A 20,215-nucleotide genomic window follows, 5' to 3' on the forward strand; every position below is an offset into this window, starting at 1 on the left:
TCCTCCTGCCACTGTGTGCTGAAACTTCCCTGTCTGATGTTAGATTATATCAAGCGGAGGGAGAGGAGAAGTCCCGAGGGAGAAGGGGGGAAGGTGAGACCTGCTCCGGCACAATATAACAGCCTGAAAAGCCTGCGGACCGTGGCTCATCAGCATAATTATAAAAGTTGATTTTAAAAGGAAGGAGGCCATGGGTAACAAAAGATCATCAATGAGGGGAAAAAAACGGACAAGAGGCTCCAATCCATTAGGTAGATTTTGGATTTTTATTGGTAAAAATCAGGGGTAGTAAAAAAGCCAAAGGTAACGTGTTTCCTTCTACTACACTGGACATTCCGTGTTCCAGAAACTAGGACGCTGCCTCCATTACTACAGACTTTAATCAAACCTTATTTCAGGGGACGGGTTCTAGTGGGCCATCTTACATTTACTGTGCGATTACTACTCTACGGGAGCGTTATTTTTTACATTTTTTTAATTTTTCTTATATGGATAGCAAAAGACATTTGCAGTGTTTATGACAGAGAAAACCCTAACGGTCAATAGTAAAAGCGTTTTTAAGACGTTACCACTATTTTCAAGGTTTTCGCGAAACATACATTTGACTCATTGCATTAATAAAAGCCAAATTACTAATGTCACAAAACACATGCAGTGAATAATACGATGTCTGAGTCTTCTTTTTGGCCCCCGGGTATATGAAGGCTCCTGTTTCGGTGCCAGCCAGTTATGTGTTGGCAACGGTGGCGTCTAAATGAATGCAAGATACACATAAAAAGAGAAGTGTAAGAGCGTTCAGTTCATGCAGAAAGGTGTATGGAAAATTCTCTGGAACATTTAAAAACTAACATCATAGTCATTCATAACACTTAAAATAACTGGAACCAAGGAGGAATACTTTACCAAATCCAGGGACTCATTTAACAGAAGCCAGGAAATGACAAAGGTATTAAACATCTACAATCTGTACTGCCGGGGAATCTGCTCATTGGAAATAGGGATCCGAGTTGGAAATGTGTACGTTACACCCAAATATTCACTTTAAAGGGACTTTGTTACTGTTGCATTATCTGAACATGTCCCTAGAAGCCTATGAGCTGGATATATTCCTATGTTATACATTGCTAAACATTGCAAATTTAGAGGGCAACTATCTGTATGGCATACATTTGCATAAGTCTGGGCTATGCAAATATTAGTGCAGAGATTTTTCCGGCGTATATGCCAGACACACATTGTAAATGTCAGTAGACTTTTTTTTTTTTTTCAAAATCTGCGCTGCCAAAGCTAGTGGACAGATAATCAAAGACTTCATTATAATTGTATCTGACATATTCCGAAAAGTGCAGAGGTGCTAAGAGATAGGGTGGGGGTTCTGTGTCTCCCTTGAATTTTTATACAGAGTATACAAGTTTCTTTCCAAAGGATAGATTATCAGTATGTGATAAATTGGGGTTCAACTAATTAATAGCCAAGGTTTTTAGAGATACATAAGTGGTTAACCCTTCAAAGACCTGGCAATTGATTATCTTGGTGCAGTAGTTTTTTTGTTATCCTCCTCGGTTAAGCCTGGATCTGCAATAGCTTTGTCTCCTGGTTATGCTGATTTCTCATATGATCAGTAGGAATTGTTTACACATACAGACTGAAAGTACGGAGGGGCTGCTGCTCCCTGCTTATTGTGGAGGAAGGAGAGGGAAGCGATATGATAATGTTCTTGTGTTGCTCTATATAGTCTCCTACACAGAATAGTACAGTATATTCCCAACCAGTCCCTCCATCCCAGTCTGTGAGTCTACAGAACTTTCTTTACCTCTCTCTGCACCTCATGCTGTGTCATACACTCCTATACAGCCATTTCCACACCTTCTGCTCTCGGGCACTTTCTGAAAAGTGCAGAGAAGATATTACATTTTGCTCACAAAGCACAGACTATACATTTAATGTAACTTAATGTTTTACTGCTGGTTTCTACTACTTAATATATGCTGCATGCTCCTCCATGTGATGAAATCTGCCAGGCTACTTGCCATTTACATCCTGTTTGTACACTATGCATCATTCTATCGATTTATTAGGTGCAAAAGTGTCAATTTGGATGCTATTTTCCATTATGGGTTTCACTGCTGGGGATGATAATTTTTTTTATTTTAACAGATTTGCCATTTTGGGACATGGCAACGCCTAACATGTTTATGTTTGGTTTTTTTTTTGTTTTTTTGAAAAGTGGGGTGGTTAAAACATTTTCTTTAGGACCTTTAGGGTAAGGGCATTTTTCTTTTCATTATTTCAATGATATAAAATGAAGAGTGTTTTTTTTTTTTTTTTTTTTAGAAAGAAACATACCATATAGACTCGTGTATAAGCCACCTCACCTCAGCTTATACACTAGTCAATTCTATACTTACCGTATATACTCGTGTATAAGCCGAGTTTTTCAGCACAAAAAATGTGCTGAGAGACGTCCCCTCGGCTTATACACGTGTCAATGCACATATATATACTAAAAAAATTAATAAACTTATATACTCACCCTCCGGTGGCCCCGACGTGCTGCGCTGCTCCCCCGATGTCTGCACGGGTCCTCTTCTGGCTTCCACACCTGTCTTCTTTCTTCTCTAACTTCGTGCTGGGCGCCACGATGTTTTTCTATCAGGCGGCGCCTAGTATGACGTCAGCAGCAGCGCTGTCCGGGGGAAAATTATGGCGGCACCCAGCACGAAGTTAGAGAAGAAAGAAGACGGGCGCGGAAGCCAGAAGAGGACCCGCGCAGACATTGGGGGAGCAGCGCTGCACATCAGGGCCACTGGAGTGTGAGTATATAAGTTTATTATTTTTTTTTTAATGCTGGGCTGGGCTGTATACTACTGGGGGCAGGCTGTATATTACTGTGGGCAAGCTGTATACTACTGGGGGCAAGCTGTATACTACTGGGGACTGGCTGTATACTACTGGGGACTGGCTGTATACTACTAGGGTAAAGCTGTAAGCTACTGGGGGCAAGCTGTATACTACTGGGGACTGGCTGTATACTACTGGGGACTGGCTGTATGCTACTGGGGACAAGCTGTATACTACCGGGGGAAGCTGTATACTACTGGGGACTGGCTCTATACAACTGGGGACTGGCTGTATACTACTGGGGGCAGGCTGTATACTACTGGGGGCAGGCTGTATACTATAGGGGGCTGGCTGGCTACATACTGGTGGGGTCTGTGACCAATGCATTTCCCACCCTCGGCTTATACTTGAGGTTTTCCCAGTTTTTGATGGTAAAATTAGGGGTCTCGGCTTATACTAGGGTCGACTTATACTCGAGTATATACGGTATATACTCACCCTCCGGCGGCACTGATGCTCAGCACGGCTAATGATGTCCCTGATGCGCTCCTTTTCTGTCTTTCCCACGGCTCCTCTTTTTTCTTCCGTCTTCTGTTCAGCCGGTAGGGATGCAGCCATGTTATCTTCCTGGCCAGCACATACTATGACGCGGCCGCTGATGACTACAGGGGTCTGGCTGGCTGTATACTACATGGCGGCTGTCTGGCTATATACTACAGGGGGCTTGCTGGCTATATACTGGGAGACTGTGACCAATTCATTTCCCACCCTCCGCTTATACTCGAGTCAATAGGTTTTCCCAGTTTTTTGTGGTAAAATTAGGGGTCTTGGCTTATACTCGGGTCGGCTTATACTTGAGTATATATACGGTAGATCCCTTTCTCCAAGACAAAAATATGCTTGTATCAGCCCTGAGTAATCATCACTGATTGGATCGGCTACTGTATATTTTTTACCTAATTAGAGATCATTTTATAGCCTTGTGCTTCCTGTAACGTTGTGGGGTATTCTCTCAGGCTGGAACAATGTGTGATTTTTCTTCTAATTCCACATTTATCACCAGCTCATTAACAGCTTGTGTAATATCAGTCTATTTGTTCACAGATGAGTAACGCTCGTAATGAGACGCAGATCTTGTCAAGTTTTGTCTACGTAAACACGGCTCAACACAAGCAGGTCGGGATGGAGAAAAATTTTTTTCAACCTACGCCAACACCCGCTGACCTTGGAATCATATTCTCCAACGTCTGCTTCTAATGAGAGAGAAAGTTGCTGACAAACTTATTTAGTTACTTGAGTGATGCAGCAAGTGTGTTACAGACATATTTTCTTCATTTACTGTTCCCTGAGATTTTTTTTTTCCCCCAATTTTATTGCAATGCGGCAACAATAGAAACGGTGAGGTAAGGAACAATAGGATCCTGGAACAGATGGACTGTACTGAATGTATCCCTGCTTCCTGCTGTGTGACAGAAGCTTCTTACGAGCTGCGGACACAAATCCTACTTTACGCTGCATCTGTTACCATTAAACACGTCTGGATTTTACTCAGTATTTACAGATCTTAGCAGTTAAGAAGTGGCAAAAAAATCTTAAATTTTTTTGTAATTTTTTTAAATATACCTTTACATATTCTTTTGTTCTTTGACCAGACCCAAAATTTGGGGTTGATTTTTTTACGATCCTAAGAGGAGTTAAGAACTGCGGGGTTGTCCGCAGTTTAAAAAACTTAACTACCTAATTCCAAAATGAACTCCGTGAGTAGCGCTTGGTATTGCAACTAAATGCCTGAACTTTAGGTTCGGGGTCCTCTATATTTGCCAGCTCCGCCTAACCCGTACATGTTGCTTGATGGGAAGCAGAGTGACCAATTAGGCAGCTTTATTCCCCTAGCAACTAGGCATGTCTGTGATTGACCACGTGTACACATGGTGGACACACCTGGCCAATCAGAGCCATGCCTAGAGCCATTTATATGCAAGCATAGTCCATTGAAACAAAGCAGTAAAAAATTAATCCTACTGGCAAGGGATGTTTTTGGAATATACATCCTTAGTATACCGTCCTTAGAATATTTGAACAATATCAGATTAGAGAAGTTTTGCCTCACCTTCACTTATCAGCTTGACCAACACAGCACCAAACATTGATGGATGTGATTGAAGATATGTGATCGATTTATTGACATAGGCCTAGAAGTACCATAGGTGCCACTACCACTTCAAGCATGTGATAAGTGTTGTTGTAGGGGGTTGGACAAACCAATATTGATAACCTTTCCTTCGGAAACCTTCGGAACCTTGGATTACAAGTAACCTGGACTGCAAGTGTTTTGTAAGACAAGTTTGCATGTTACCAAAAATATTTTATGTGAGCCCTCCCCACATTGTGCTGTACCTCCCACGCTCACAAAATTTTATAACACAATAATGGAGAAGTACAAGAAATAAAGGGGCTAGATGTTGTACTACACATGACAAAATATTTTTTGGCTATGGAACAAATTGTCTGTGTTTCAATGATTTCCTATGGGAAAACTTGCTTTGATATACAAGCAATTTGGATTAGGAGCACAAATTCTGCTTATCGGTTATTGTGAAACCAAATGTTTGGGTTTAAATGATTTCCTATACGAAAATATGCTTTGATATATGAGCAATTTGGATTACAAGCATGTTCCCGGGATTAATTATGCACCTAATCCAAGGATCCACTGTATATTATCATTATCTATGAATCTTATAATCTCGTGGAATCTCTTATAAGCAATCTATTAGACAATTGGTTATATCTCCTTATATTTTGTCTTGATCCAGAATATCCATAGGCTCCCTTGGACCCGGCAATTGCCTAAATAGTGTCGGGGTACCGGTAGGTTGTGGCTTACCTTAGCAATGTATAGTATTACACTGTATCTAATGTCTGTACCATAGTATACGTCACATCCTTATATCTGAGATAGTCATCAGGAAGTTACCCAAAAAGTTCCCTCAAACAAAAGTTTCTATTGATCTTTTTTTTTGATCATAGACCTTATATCTTTCACACGATCACAATTTCAATGCTTTTTCCATGGAAAAATGTTTTGGAGAAAGCTGTCTAAATCCATTAACTCTACAATCACTCTATAACCAGTGTCAGTTACGCAGTCACCCCGTACATAATACTGGATCTGGTAATGGGGCTATGGGCCGGCCTTGCTCCGTGCCTTAGTCACCTTTTCATTGGTTGTTATGATTTTGCTATTATGGCATACGCTTCTTATTAGGTCGTATAGTGCCAGAGTATGTGCGGTGGTGTATGAATTCTCCTGAACCATGTACGATATTTAGGATATGAATGGGATTTATTGGCTACAGCTCCTGTTTTTCTTGAACGGACTGAATTAGAGGTTATTTAATAAAATAGTGCACTTAGGGTCATATAGAGACGCGATGGATCTCCATAGATTACTGGAATGTAGCAGAATGAAAATATGTGGCCATATCAGCGATACACATTGGGCTTTCTTCTCTGAAAGTCGTATTGTCTTTAGTAACTAATAAAATGTTATACTTTTTTTTAGCTTAGCTTAACACTTTTAGACGTCTTTTGTTTAACTCATACTTTCCCTTTTTCTCATTCTATAACCCTAATATTTGGAAACCAGTATAGCAAGTGTTATGTAGACAACTTGGTCCTATTCCTAGTTTTCCTTGTGTTTGTGATCCTAAATGAGAGTGGGATGTCCTCTAAAACACCAAGATTAAAGGACAATTCTCACTCAAAAATTTTAAAAATATAATAATGGAATAAGCCCCCAATATTAATTTAGTTTGGGGCAGTCCAAACTGGAGATGGTTCGGTTTGGCCATTTGACCCGGACAGATTGGAGGCCATTGGGTCCGCTCATCTCTACCCAGCACCCTTACATCTCAGAAGACAGCTCCGTTCTCTGTGTAGTGGTCAGACCAGGTTACTGCAGATCAGCTTCCATTCATTTAAATAAGAGGCTGTAGTGACTTGAGTTGACCACTATACAGAGAACACTGCTGTCAGCTTCCTGTTTCATTCTCTGCTTATTGACTGCACAAATATCCGTAGGTTGTACCATTTGGATTAATAATTTTAGTCTGGAAAATCCCTTTCAACCACTAAACCACGAACAGTTATTTCCTGGGATAAAATAATGAACTCATTGGGGGTCATTTATCTTTATTTTTCTTCCCTTTTTTTCTGTTTTCTTTGAGACTTTGCAATTTTTGGGACTTTTTGGAGACTTTTTGAAATATGCTCTGAATTCCGCAAGACATTTGTTTATCATCAGTAAGATACTTTTATCTTCTATTCCAGATGTTTTAAATGCCATTAATCTTTTCAAATTTTTTGCCGCAAAAAAAGTCCACACAAAACCAAAATGGAACGAAGTGACTTGAGACATTTTTGAGACATTTGTAAAAAATGTCGCAAAAAGAGATCTGAAAAAAAAAAAAAACTTAACACAAGGAAAAAGGGAGATTGACAAATTACCAAAGTAGCAGATGGAAAAAAGGCAGGTAAAAACAAGCCAAAACAAACAGAGATAAGATAAATGACCCCATAGACCTGCAGAGATACAGTACAGATCATATCAGATTATATCAGATTATATAAATATTTTAATACATTATGTAATTTTATAGTATCTGATTATATTTTATCATATAATTTTTTTTTAGTTTTCATTAATATTATTTATTTTCATTTATTTTTTATATATTTATATATTAAACCACTAGACCACCAGGAATATTAGAACCGCAACCACTAGATCACCAGGAACCCAAACACCTGTTACAGTTCTTACTCTGTATGGATATTTTGGTAATGGCTATGCATTCTGTAGAAATATATAAGTTATACCGTTATTGCTTTAGCTAAAGATCCAGGTACCAGTATATAAAGTTCCCGTTCGTGTTTCTTTCGTGAGAACATACAATTCTTACGCTTCACACAAAAGGTGTTAGTGCTTTAGGATATAAATAAAAAATTCCGACATATGTGGAAAACACATAACTTCGCTTTCATGTGTCAGTAGAAAAATATCGCCGAAAAAATACCACTGAGTAGAAGGCTTATAACATGGCGGGGCCTGGCACGTGGCGCACTTCTATGTGACTCCATCATAAAAGTTTACGGGACTTTCTTCACATAACACAAAGTGTGGGGGATTCTGAAAGTTTATTCAAGTCATATTATGTCCAGGCCTCATAAAGAACTTTCTGACCTCTGGAAAGCGAAGCCAGCATACAGACTGTGATAATGTTAAACTTATTGCCTTATTTTATTTCCCCATTACATTCCTTTTGATCGAAAACAGACTTGCGCGTGGTTTTCATGAATCAATTACCATTTCAGTTTGTTTTATAAGAGGCATGCTGCGAAAATATGACGGGTTTTTAACACACAAAAATGAAATATCCGTGTTCCATTAAACAAAAAGTGGGTTTTCACTGGGGTAACAAATATTTCGGAGGACATGCGGTGCCAGGAAAGAGTAACCATGTGTGCAGAAGCCCAATCTCAAATGTGTGTGTAAGAGGGACCTGTTTATACTGTAGCATTGTGGGAAAAATCAAGCAGGTGTTGACTGCTCTAGGGGTCATCCAAATGGAGCCCATTGGGTTCCCCATAGGTTTCCGAAGACGGAAGTAAATATCGAAGAGCAGAAATACATGTATGTCGGATCATTTTTGGATTAAATTTGCCAATGTATTAACAAAATATTTATCTAAGGATCAGAGCCCAATCGGGCTTTGAAAGCAGCGAATCTCCCTTGATATAAGTAATCACTTTGTAATGTGATATCACAGTTTTGCTCTTGATAAAAATAAAACTATTTCAAATAGCAAGAACCCACCCATGGTGCAATGTAGATCGGTGCAGCTCACCTCCCCCCTCGTGGCCCACGTGGATCACCGTAGGCTGCAGTCTCCCATTACGGATGGCTCCCTGGATTGCAGAGTTATTCATTGAAAGTTAAACCACAAACGTTATCTCCGACACAACGGTAAAAAGGAAATTCTGTATTTCAATCCATTAAATTACATTATTAGCCAAAAACGCGTCAGCTTGACTTTGTTTTTCCATCTGAACATAATGTATTATAACAGATTGAAATAAAGAATTTCCTTTTAACCATGGTGCCCGAGATTACGTTTGTGGCTTACTATTCATGAGGAAGTTGGCTTTAGGTTGGGTTTATTTGGAACAGGAGCCATCTGAACTAAAATAATTATGGAACCTTGTAATTACGAGTTGTTTTGGTACCTATGGAGAGTGTACAGGCAGTCTCTGGGTTACATACAAGACTCTTTAGGTTTGTTCTGAAGTTGATATATTTTGTGTAACTCCTGTGATAATAGGATTTTCTAAATTTTGGGAACAAGGATTAACAATGAAACTTCTTTGCAGACACCTTTGATAACTCTTATGTTGATCATTGCAGCCTGAGAATAAGTTCATTAAACTACCGGCATCCAGAGAGCTTCACTAGAGCTTTGGTAAGCAGCTCCCAGTAGTGAAATTATGGGTGACAGGTCCTCTTTAAGGTAGAGCAAAAACTAGTAATTTGTAAAAAAATTTTTAAGCACATACAGGCAGTCCCCGACTTAAAGACACCCGACTTACAGACGATCCCAAGTTACAGAGGGACCTCTCTGACCCCTCTGGTGAGGCTCTATTGATGCTTTGCCTTAGCCCCAGGCTGCAATGATCAGCTGTAAGGTGTTTGTAATAACACATTTTGAAAATCCAATTGTCACTATGACAAGAAAAATATTTTGTCTGGAGCTACAATTATAAAATATACAGTTCCGACTTACATGCAAATTCAACTTAAGAACAAACCTAAAGAACCTATCTTGTACATAACCCGGGGACTGTATGTGTTTCCATCTGTGTGAACGTACCCAAACAGGCGTCAGTAGGAGCTCATACATATAGGACCTACTAATGGTTGTAAGGGGCTCTTGTGCCCCCCCTTTATGAAGGAATATGAATCTGTGCACCTCTGTGCAGAATCCTAAGATTTCTTGGAAACTTGTCCATGCAGGAAGCCACTGAGAGTGATAAATATTCCACAGAGTTTATACTTTTCACCAGACGGTCTTATTGTGAAATAGAGTAAAACAAAATCAAACAACAAAAGGCTTTTTGTGTTTGTACCACGAGCCAAACTAAACATAGAAATTCTATATGTTGAGAGGCGGCTGTATTTGGCCTGGCGTGCGCTCCAATGTGACACTTACATTTGTCATTCTGTAGTCTTGTAATTGTGGTTCTTCTACCAGGAGTCACATCCCTTCACAAATACCTACAAGGAAATGAGGTTGCAGAACAATGTACACACTGGATAGACCTAGAATAGTTGTTATTGTCGGAGTCTTACTCATGGCCACCACATGGGGCAGTTATTACTGTAGCAACTTCTCCTGCCAAAGAAAACTTCCATCATTTGTGGTAAAGATGGCCCCACACTTAAATTGCAGGGTCTGTCTTATGATGATGCATGAGGATGAGTATACATATGTTTTACAGGAAGGAATTCCAACTAAAAATGTTACTCTACAATCCCTCATAATACTTTAAAGAGGACCTTTCACCATCTCTCAAAGTCTTCTTATACAGCTGGAATTACTTCTCTAACCTCCACTGTAATCAAAATCTGCTTTCCTTCCATACTCACAAATATGGACAGATACTCTGACCATATAAGAGGTGAATAATACAAATTAAATATTATCCAGGTGTCTACGGAGTTAAAAGAAGTTTACCACCTCCACCAAGTGTTATGTACCAGCAGTATGTCGTAGAGACACACACTAGGATTCCCAACATACCTTTATCATTTCTATACATTATGCCGTTTCTGAGATATTCCCATGTTAAGCAATATGCTAATGAGGTAGTTGGTGTACTCGGAACGTGTCCTCAGAACCTAAAGCACTGCTATTCCTGCCAGAAACACTACCTTCTTCGTCAGATGTCTTGTGAGAAGGAGGTAGAGGTAGCGGTCCAGGCCGGAATGGAACTGCTCCCAGTGCTGAGGACACTCGGGTGCACCAACTGCCTCATTAGAATATGGATAAAACGTGAATGTTGTAGAAGAGACCAAAGCCATTAAACTATGTTGAAAAATCAAAGTGGATTTCTCTACGACATACGGCCATGAGATTATAAGGCTTGTTGGGGGTGACAGATTCCCTTTAAGCTTTAGCCTAACACGCTGTTCCGGTTGCTCAGTGTTCAGGTCAGACATTCCAGACGCTGCAAGTGTGATGTGAGTTGGACACATAACAATTGCTAGTGTGTATGGGGCCTTAAAGTAGATAGTTGCGTTCAGACCACTTGGCCATGAGTTCATATAATTGTCTCAGCGACTCTGGCCAACTCTTCAGTAGACAGGAGGTGGTCAATGAGACATGCTGACACGAGGGGATATCAGAGGACACAGATGTGATAGAAGGTCTCTATCCATAGAGCCAATCACCTCCTGAAGATTAGAGATCCGAACATCCATCTAAGGATTAAAAAATTAATCTCTAAATTTCTTTTTCGTTTCAGACACATTGGAGTCTGGACCAAATAAATGTCAAAGGTGAGTCCGCTGCTTTACATGTGTATGATACATAGAGCTGGGAATGGTCCTTTTCTGCTATTTAAGAAAAACGTTAAAGACGTTATCAAATGCACCCGAGCCGACAGCTGGCTGGATATCTATACACTACATGGCGTAAAGAATAAGGTCATTCCATGCATCACAGAGGGTTATACAGGGTTGAGGTCGGGGTGCAGGTAATTCAAGTCCATCTACAGCTAACAGGAGCTTAATATGGAGTTCACAGCTATGAAGTCCCGGTAGACCACAGGTAATGAGTACAATGAATGATATGGAGGAATGTAATGAGGTTTTAAGTGGCAGTATCAAAGGACACCACTGAAACGTCAGATCAGTTGCTCAAATTTCTTTTCCGCTAGAGTGGAGAAAGCTGTAAGTGCAGTTATTGTGAAGTTGATCTCTAGAAATAACAACTCACTGCAGTCCCGGGAAAACCTCTCTAAAATAGAGCTGAACGCTGAATATCCTGGGCTACTTAGGACTGCAGGAGGAAGACTTGAGTCACTCAACCTGTCTGGTAAACACACTGTTGGGTTGATGGCATTACAGGGCTTTGAATGCCACCAATTCACCACCAATGGGATAGAGTATAACAATCTGATTTGTTGGGTTCCATCAACGTCTCCAGCACTCTCATAGATAGTGAATAATAGTGCTTGAAATAGCCCAATGCTGTGCAACCTCCAAAACTTCCACAGTATTGAATGCACGTGCAACCTGCCTATCTATCAATTAGTGAAAAAAGAACCCACATTTTTGTTATCTGTATTTGTCAGTTCTTGTGATCAGTGGAAGTCCCAGCACTCAGACTCCTACCTATCAGATTGTCAACCCCTATGTTGTACAAACTTGGACGATGACTAAAACTTTATAGACCATCACTGGGATGAAAGATAGTACCATAATATTGGGCTAATGTATGCACGCCCACACTCTTCTCTGATATTCTTGTGGTCCAATCCGCAAATCCTCAGATACCGCGCTTGTCTCCAGCCGGCTGGATACCACTCCCCCTCCACCGATGAAGCTGCTCCTGATTGTGCATGTGTGAGACTTGCAGACGGCCAGGTGACATCACTGGCTTTCCGCAGATTACCGGCCGGGACTAGAAGAATAATAAGAGAGTGTGGGCGTGCATACATTATGAGACAGCGGTGCCCAGGGGTGCTCTGGCCATGGTCACCGGGTCATTTGCTTATTTTTATAAAGTCATTTTTAGAAGAATACAGCCACACCCAGGCGAAAACAGTGCCATCCCTTAGGAACCTAGACGAGGAAGTTAGTTAGGGCATTCTACCATTAGTAAATCTGATGATAGATGTCCTTAGATGTGGTATTTTTTAATTTTCAGTATTTTAGAGTAACTCCATTGCCCATGTGTGATCCATGTGTTATATTGGGGACTGTAATAAAATGTGATTGATGATTATTTATAGATAAACTGATGCAATTGTGTTTTTTTTTCACTTAATCTAGTGCAGTTAATAAAAAAGGGGCCAGCAAGGACGAGACGTACTGGAGGGAGATCAATGCAGCGATGGCCTTAACAAACCTGGCACAAGGGAAAGACAAACTGCAGGGGACCACTAGCTGCATCATTCAGAAATCCTCACACATATCAGAGGTTAAGACTGTCAAAGTGCCACTAATTCAGCAATATCAATGAACGGAACATGGCTTCCTACCAGCAGCGGAGCACTCGGGACCGGCCATCACAACCACAAGCATGTTTCTGCCTTAGAACATTTTATAGACTTTTTAAACCGGTCCCATCAGACTTGGACTTCCATGTTACAGGACATGTACATTTTTAAGTTTTTATTGTGTTTTTTTTTTTAAACCAAAATACTAACTTATTTTATGCTACGGAGCATAAATACTCAGCTTCTAAGTAAATCTTTGTCTGCCTTGCTTCTACCATATGTGCCTTGCCTTTCAGTAATAAGCTAAAACGTGGGCATGATATGAAATATTTATGCCTTAAATTATGGATGCCGTTTTTTGTATTTAGTCTCTTGGACTTCTTGTATTCAGGTAACGGGAACTGAAGTGGATTATGTTGCCAAACACAGAATGAAGCATTCATTCCAACAGACCATTGGCAATGCTTGATATGCCTTTTTGTTGTTTTATACTGTCAGACAATGTATATGAACCAGTGTTAAGATTTGTTCATGAGATAGGACTATCCGCAGATTCAAAGTCTTTTTTTTTTATAATGAATCGAAAAATTTCGCAATAAAATGAAAAGTTTTTAACTGTCAAAGTGTTATACACAAATTCTTGATAAAATCCCTTACCTAGATAATGTTTTTGATGTCGGGAATGTGCCTATTTATTATCAAAATCTGCCAATCAAATGCTAAATCTCTATTTCTCCGACACAGTAGCTCCGACTTCAGAGCCGATACTGTGCATCCGGAATTCTTTGCATGCGCAGAACCCAGCTTCGCAGACGAGTGCGCACAGCTACCAGGAGCTGGGCGCTGAAGATGCATTGGTAGGCGGAGGGCAAGCGTGGAGTAGCTGCTCCGTGTAGCCTCAGCTCCGGCTACTCCATGCCCCAGGAGCCTCTTTAGGAAATATGAATATTTGGGGAATTAAAATTTATAAAAGTTAAGGGCCACGAAAGAAGAAGCCCTAAAAAGGGCTACACAATTCTACCGGATCTAGCTTAATAGGTAGAATTCTGACAAACTGTCGGAAAGTGGGTTGCTGTAGGCAAATATTCCCCCATTTTTTTCATGATTTTCGCTACAAAACTCCACTAAAATTCTATTGCATTTGAATCATTTTTGGTGCACTCCCCTTTTCCCATGAAGCCACACCAATTTTACGAGGACTCGCAATGCTGAGGTTGTAAAATTGTCTAAAACCCATGATAAATACGGGTGAAGGCACATATTTGGGCACAAATTACAACATAATCCGTGAAACGATATGTTTTAATGACTTCATCCAAACAACTGATCGGTTTTGTTACTATGGAAATCCATATAAATCTTTTTACGGTATTTAAAAATCTGAAATTTTTCCATGAAAAATCTGAACAAATTAAGATTTAGCCATAGTAAGCAAAACATACATTGCTACAAAAGGGCTGGATAACAAAAATCTGCAATGTTTATTTGCCTTTTCTGCAAGGAATCAAATCATTCTGGCATAGAACACAAATCCCTTCCAATATATAACAAGTTGTTTACTGAAGCGGATCAGGACACGACCCGTATTACATGATCCTGAATATGTTTTGTGAAATCTCTGCAGACTGCCAAATTTAGATTTACAGCCGCTTTGATGGTTGTACATTGGTTCTTTTTTAGTTTGTTTAAACATCTCTTTTTCAGTATTTTGCATCAGCAAAGATCGAAAGAAGATCTCCGGCCTCAAAAGTGCTGAGCGTTCTACAAGTCTCTTCCAGTCTTCGAGAAAATAAATAGAATAATATTAGGAAAATGCATCAAAGGGTAAAGGGATAGTTTGCTTTGGACAATTCCTTTTCTTAAAGCTGGGACTCCTAATATTGAGTTGCCATGTTTTGGGAACCGGTAGTAGGTATTCCACTCTAATGCAGTGCCACCCCTGGTGAAAATCAGCATTACACTGCTTTAATTTAAAATGAGAATGCTGTCCAAAAATCACATGGACATGTCCAGTTCTCCAGGGTGAAAGACACATTTTGTAGCTATGTGGGATATCAGAAAATGGCTTCAAGAGGCAGAAATGTTAAAATATTCTATTAATGCTTTACTATTGTATTATTTGTTGCAACTGAACCAGGAATTTTTTTTTATCATGGTCGATAAATCCATCATCATCTTCAGAGATGAACAAATCAAGATTCAATTTGTAGAAGCTCTTTTTGAATTTTTCAAAAAATCTATGTTGCTCTCGATTGTCCTGGAAATTTGGTATATACCTCTATCTAGTCCTGTAAAACACAAGACACATAACAATCTCCTATCTTGTCTAGTTAATTTTTTAATAATCTAATAATCTTTTAAAAATGTACCCTCAAGAAGTTCTGGGATCAAAGTCAGTAGTATCTAGCTGCCATTTTGAATTATTCATCCAATGTGAATCAAAAATTATTGGAATTCTGATCCGTCCCTGAAATATTCCAGATTCTTACTGAACCTACAAACTGGTGAATAGATTAGTACATCTCTAATGCTCATTGATCACTCTATGATTCACCTCTTTGGTTCTCTTTACATTTTAAGATACCCCCCATATAAACTGTAATCCCTACTACATGTTAGTCTTCCCCTATCTGTGATTTTGGAATATATGGGTTATAGAGAGTGCAGAAACGCAAGCGTTCATCCAGACTTAAGTTTCTGATGGGGTCCAAAAGCCCCACATGATAATACACCTTATTACATGGAACATGACAGGTGGGGCCTATTAAAGAAAATTTTAATGTATCTCTTAACCCCTTAACGACTTGGCCTTTTTTAGTTTTTTCACTTCCATTTTTCACTCACCAACTTCAAAAATCTATAACTTTTTTATTTTTCCACATAAAGAGCTGTGTTATGGCTTATTTTCTGCGTAACAAATTGCACTTCGTAGTGACGGTATTTAATATTCTATGCCGTGTACTGGGAAGCGGGAAAAAAATTCCAAATGCAGTGAAAATGGTGAAAAACCACATTTGTGACGTTTTCTTGTGGGCTTGGATTTTACAGCTTTCACTCTGCGTCCCAAATGACATGTCTACTTTATTCTTTGGGTCGGTACGATCACGTGGATACCAAATTTGTATAGGTTTTATAATGTTTTCATACATTTAAAAAAATTAAAACCTCCTGTACAAAATATTTTTTTTTATTTTGCCATCTTCTGGGGCCAATAACTTTTTCATACTTTGGTGTACGGAGCTGTGGATAGTGTCATTTTTTGCGAATTTTGATGCCGTTTTCATTACTATAATTTTTGGGACTGTGCGACCTTTTGATCACTTTTTATTAATTTTTTTATATTTTTCAAAATGGCAAAAAAATGCCATTTTCGACTTTGGACGCTATTTTCCGTTACGGGGTTAAACATAGTGAAAAAACATTATCATATTTTGATAGATCGGGCATTTTCGGACGCGGCGATACCTGATGTGTTTATGATTTTTACTGTTTATTTATTTTTATATCAGTTCTAGGGAAAGGGGGGTGATTTGAATTTTTAGGTTTTTTTATTATAATTTTTTTTTTTTAAACTTTTTTTTATTTTTACTTTTACTATTTTTCAGACTCCCTAGGGTACTCTAACCCTAGGTAGTCTGATCGATCCTATCATATACTGCCATACTACAGTATGGCAGTATATGTGGATTTTACTCCCCATGCATTACAATGTGCAATTAGCACATTGTAATGCATGGGTTAAAAGGAAGTAGCCTCGGGTGTTCGGAACACCCGAGGTTACCATGGCGACGGATCGCCGCTCCCCGTGACGTCATCGGGGAGCAGCGATCCACAACAAGATGGCGGCGCCCATGCGGCGCCATCTCTTTGAAGCCGCCGGCAGCATTGCCGGCGGCGATCACGGAGAAAACACCCGCGATCGGTGCTAGCACCGATCGCGGGTGTTACCGGTAAGCCTTTGCTGCAATATGCAGCAAAGACTTACCGGCTATGGAGAGGGCTCGGCCCGCGAGCCCTCCCCATGCACCGGGACCCGGCGCGCGCCGTACTAGTACGGCGCGCGTCGGGAAGGGGTTAAGGGGAACTTGTCACCATATTTTTACAAATATAGCTAGTGACAGGTTCCCATAGAGCCAGATTAACTAACTGACACCCTTTTTTTAGCTAAAAAATGTTTTCTTATAAATCAACTTTAAGTTATATTACCTGGCATCAGAGGGGGAGTGTCCTGCTCTGCCGGTCCCTCCTGTCTACTCCTCCTCATGTACCATGCTTCTTTTCAGCATTTTATATGACCAAAGTGAAACTTATATGAAACCTACCTGATGTGAGTCCAATCACACTGAGTCCTGCATATTAAATCTTATATTCCTGATTGTTCCTGATTGACAGGTCTCACTGCTAGGACATGCTGCCGTAGGGGACATTGAGAGAGAGAGAGCTCTGTTAAATCATTGGGTACTTCATGTCATGTGAACAGGGGGATGTCATCCACGGTCCTTTACCCAGTAAGATGTGCAATTTCTACTCCATGTATATATCTGATCACATGAATTCATAGCAGCCTCCATGGAGTTCTACAGCATTTCATATGACCAAAGTGAAACTTATATGTAACCTACCTGATGTGAGTCCAATCACACTGAGTGAGTCCTGGATATTAAATCTTATATTCCTGATTGTTCCTGATTGACAGGTCTCACTGCTAGGACATGCTGCCGTAGGGAACATTGAGAGAGAGCTCTGTTAAATCATTGGGTACTTCATGTCATGTGAACAAGGGGATGTCATCCAAGGTCCTTTACCCAGTAAGATGTGCAATTTCTATTCCATGTATATATCTGATCACATGAATTCATAGCAGCCTCCATGGAGTTCTACTCCTCCCCATGTTTCCATGGAGGATGCTGGGATTTCATGTGATCAGATACATACATGGGGTAGATGCTGCAAATCTTACTGAATAAAGGACCTTAGATAAAATCACCCTGTTCACATGGCATAAAAGTGCTCGATGATGTAACAGAGCTCTATCTCAATGTTCCATACAGCAGTATGTCCTAGCAGAGAGACCTGTCAATCAGGAAAAGAAGGCAGGACAATGCAAGTAACATTTAATATGTAGTGCTCACTTTAGACTCACATCACGTCAGTTACATATAAGTTTGCAAACTGATTTTTGTAACATTGCAACCATGGAAAGGAACCACTTAGGGATAAAGGCAATACTTTTTACTCATACTATTTAATTAATTATTTATTTTGGGTGGGTAAATTTAAATGGCAGTTTCCCTTAAAGTACAATACATAATAGTACAGCTGAAAAAATGTTTATGTATCATCCGTCAAGTTTATCTATCTATCTTTTATCTATCTATCTTTTATCTATCTATCTTTTATCTATCTATCTTTTATCTATCTATCTCATATTTCCATCCATCCACCCAGTCTATACATACCGTCATCTTTTAGTATAAGTTTTAGGTCAATCTCTTCATCACTTAATGCATCAGGCCAGAACTTTCCATGTATCAGCTATAGTCCTATGACACCACCCCCCCCCCCAAAAAAAAAACATATATTTTGCAACTGCTTGTACAATGATATGTTATTCTGGCATAAACTATTCTGTGACAATAAATAATATTTTCCAAGCATAACAGATGAGAGAATTCAGTGATTGCTCCATTTATCAAGCGAGGAAAAGAAACAATGAAAATCATTATGTCTGTAGATAGACTATTGTAACAGGATCCGTCCGGCATGATATCAGGCCGAGGTTTAGATATTGTGGTTGTGGAAAGTATTCAAGGTAAATCTCGTGAGTCAGTCGGGAGCCAAGTAGGTATGCTAAACTGTAACACATTTCATAATAATTCCGGATTCACATTTTCTGTCCGGGGTTGTTGGTAGAGTTTCATATTGATTGGTATTGGCTTTGCAGGAATCCAATGGGGGCCAGACGACTCCCACAATTATATGCAACCTTCCCTTATATAGAAGAGGCCACATTCCTCCACCGAAATGTAGACACGTGAGATGAAATCTAAGTCCTCGTACAATGGGTACAGTAAAAAAAAATGAATGTTGAGATCTCACAAACTAATCTAATACGGTGCAGATGACTCAATAGGGTGTAACAAACCGTAAAGACCCATACAATGGATCGGGAGAATAGGAGTTACATGAGGTTTCATGCCCCCATTATAGAGGTGTGGCTCAATGCTGATTTTGACGACACCAGTCAGTTTTGGCAACTTTTACACGCAAAATTTGTGACAGATGGTTTACATTTATTACTAAGTAGTTAGAGTTCAGGGGGGTATAATCGTTGACTGTGTCGGATTTTGGATGGAGAAGTGGGAGATATTGTTTAAGAATATAATTTAATAAACACATACAGTATCTACTTATATTCTGCCAATAGTAGCCAACCAAAAAAAAGGGTTCAAGGCAAAAATTATATTAGAGGGAAGTCGTGGGATAAATACAGAAGAATCACCTTTTTGTTTAAAGGGTTATCCCAAATTTTTACAAGGTTATCATCCCATGATAATCTATAAAAAAAATTCTCCAAAAAATGTTTCACATTTGGCTGTCACCTATGTAGTGTTGAGTAACGGAGCTTTAGGTGACATTTTACCTACTCATGCTACTCATCAATGCCAGACCAAGAGGAGCTAACGACTAATCAGTCTTAAAGGGAACCTGTCATCAGAAATTGGTCTAATAAACCACTACCAGTATGTTGTCAAGCAGTTAAACAGTTTTTTAGATCTTCATGTTCTCGGTCTTCCATGTCCCATCTTGGTGACATCATATAGGAAATCAACTTTGAAGTTAGACGTATAAAGTCAGGGAGGCGGAGAGCTTAACATTGAAGTCAAGCTCTCCCTGCCTCTGAAACCTCCTACCATGTAATTGACATCATGTTCCGGACTTCAGGAGATCTGATCACTGATGTCCTTGGACACAGGACCATCAATTACATTATAGTGGGCTTTCTAAGGCAGTAAAAGCTTGACTTCAAAGTTAGACTCTCCACCTGCTTGACTTCATGAAACCAATGTGCATCTAACTTCAAAGTTGATTT

At 39.7% G+C, this 20,215-nt stretch overlaps 1 protein-coding gene across 4 annotated transcripts in view; it reads left to right on the forward strand.

Moving 5' to 3' along the window:
* The window catches only part of MKX (mohawk homeobox), an 89,246-nt gene extending 75,518 nt beyond the window's left edge, over positions 1-13,728 (forward strand). For 3 of the 4 annotated variants that reach the window (XM_072154852.1, XM_072154853.1, XM_072154854.1), the window contains exons 6-7: positions 11,425-11,458; positions 12,956-13,728. In XM_072154852.1, the coding sequence (XP_072010953.1) occupies positions 11,425-11,458; positions 12,956-13,145 (224 nt within the window). In that variant the 3' untranslated portion in view covers positions 13,146-13,728. The remainder of the gene's footprint in view (positions 1-11,424; positions 11,459-12,955) is intronic. The other variant, XM_072154855.1, reaches the window with a different exon arrangement.
* The last annotated feature ends 6,487 nt before the right edge of the window (positions 13,729-20,215 follow it).

Source organism: Engystomops pustulosus, chromosome 5 (assembly GCF_040894005.1).
Source record: "Engystomops pustulosus chromosome 5, aEngPut4.maternal, whole genome shotgun sequence".
Lineage (NCBI taxonomy): Eukaryota > Metazoa > Chordata > Amphibia > Anura > Leptodactylidae > Engystomops > Engystomops pustulosus.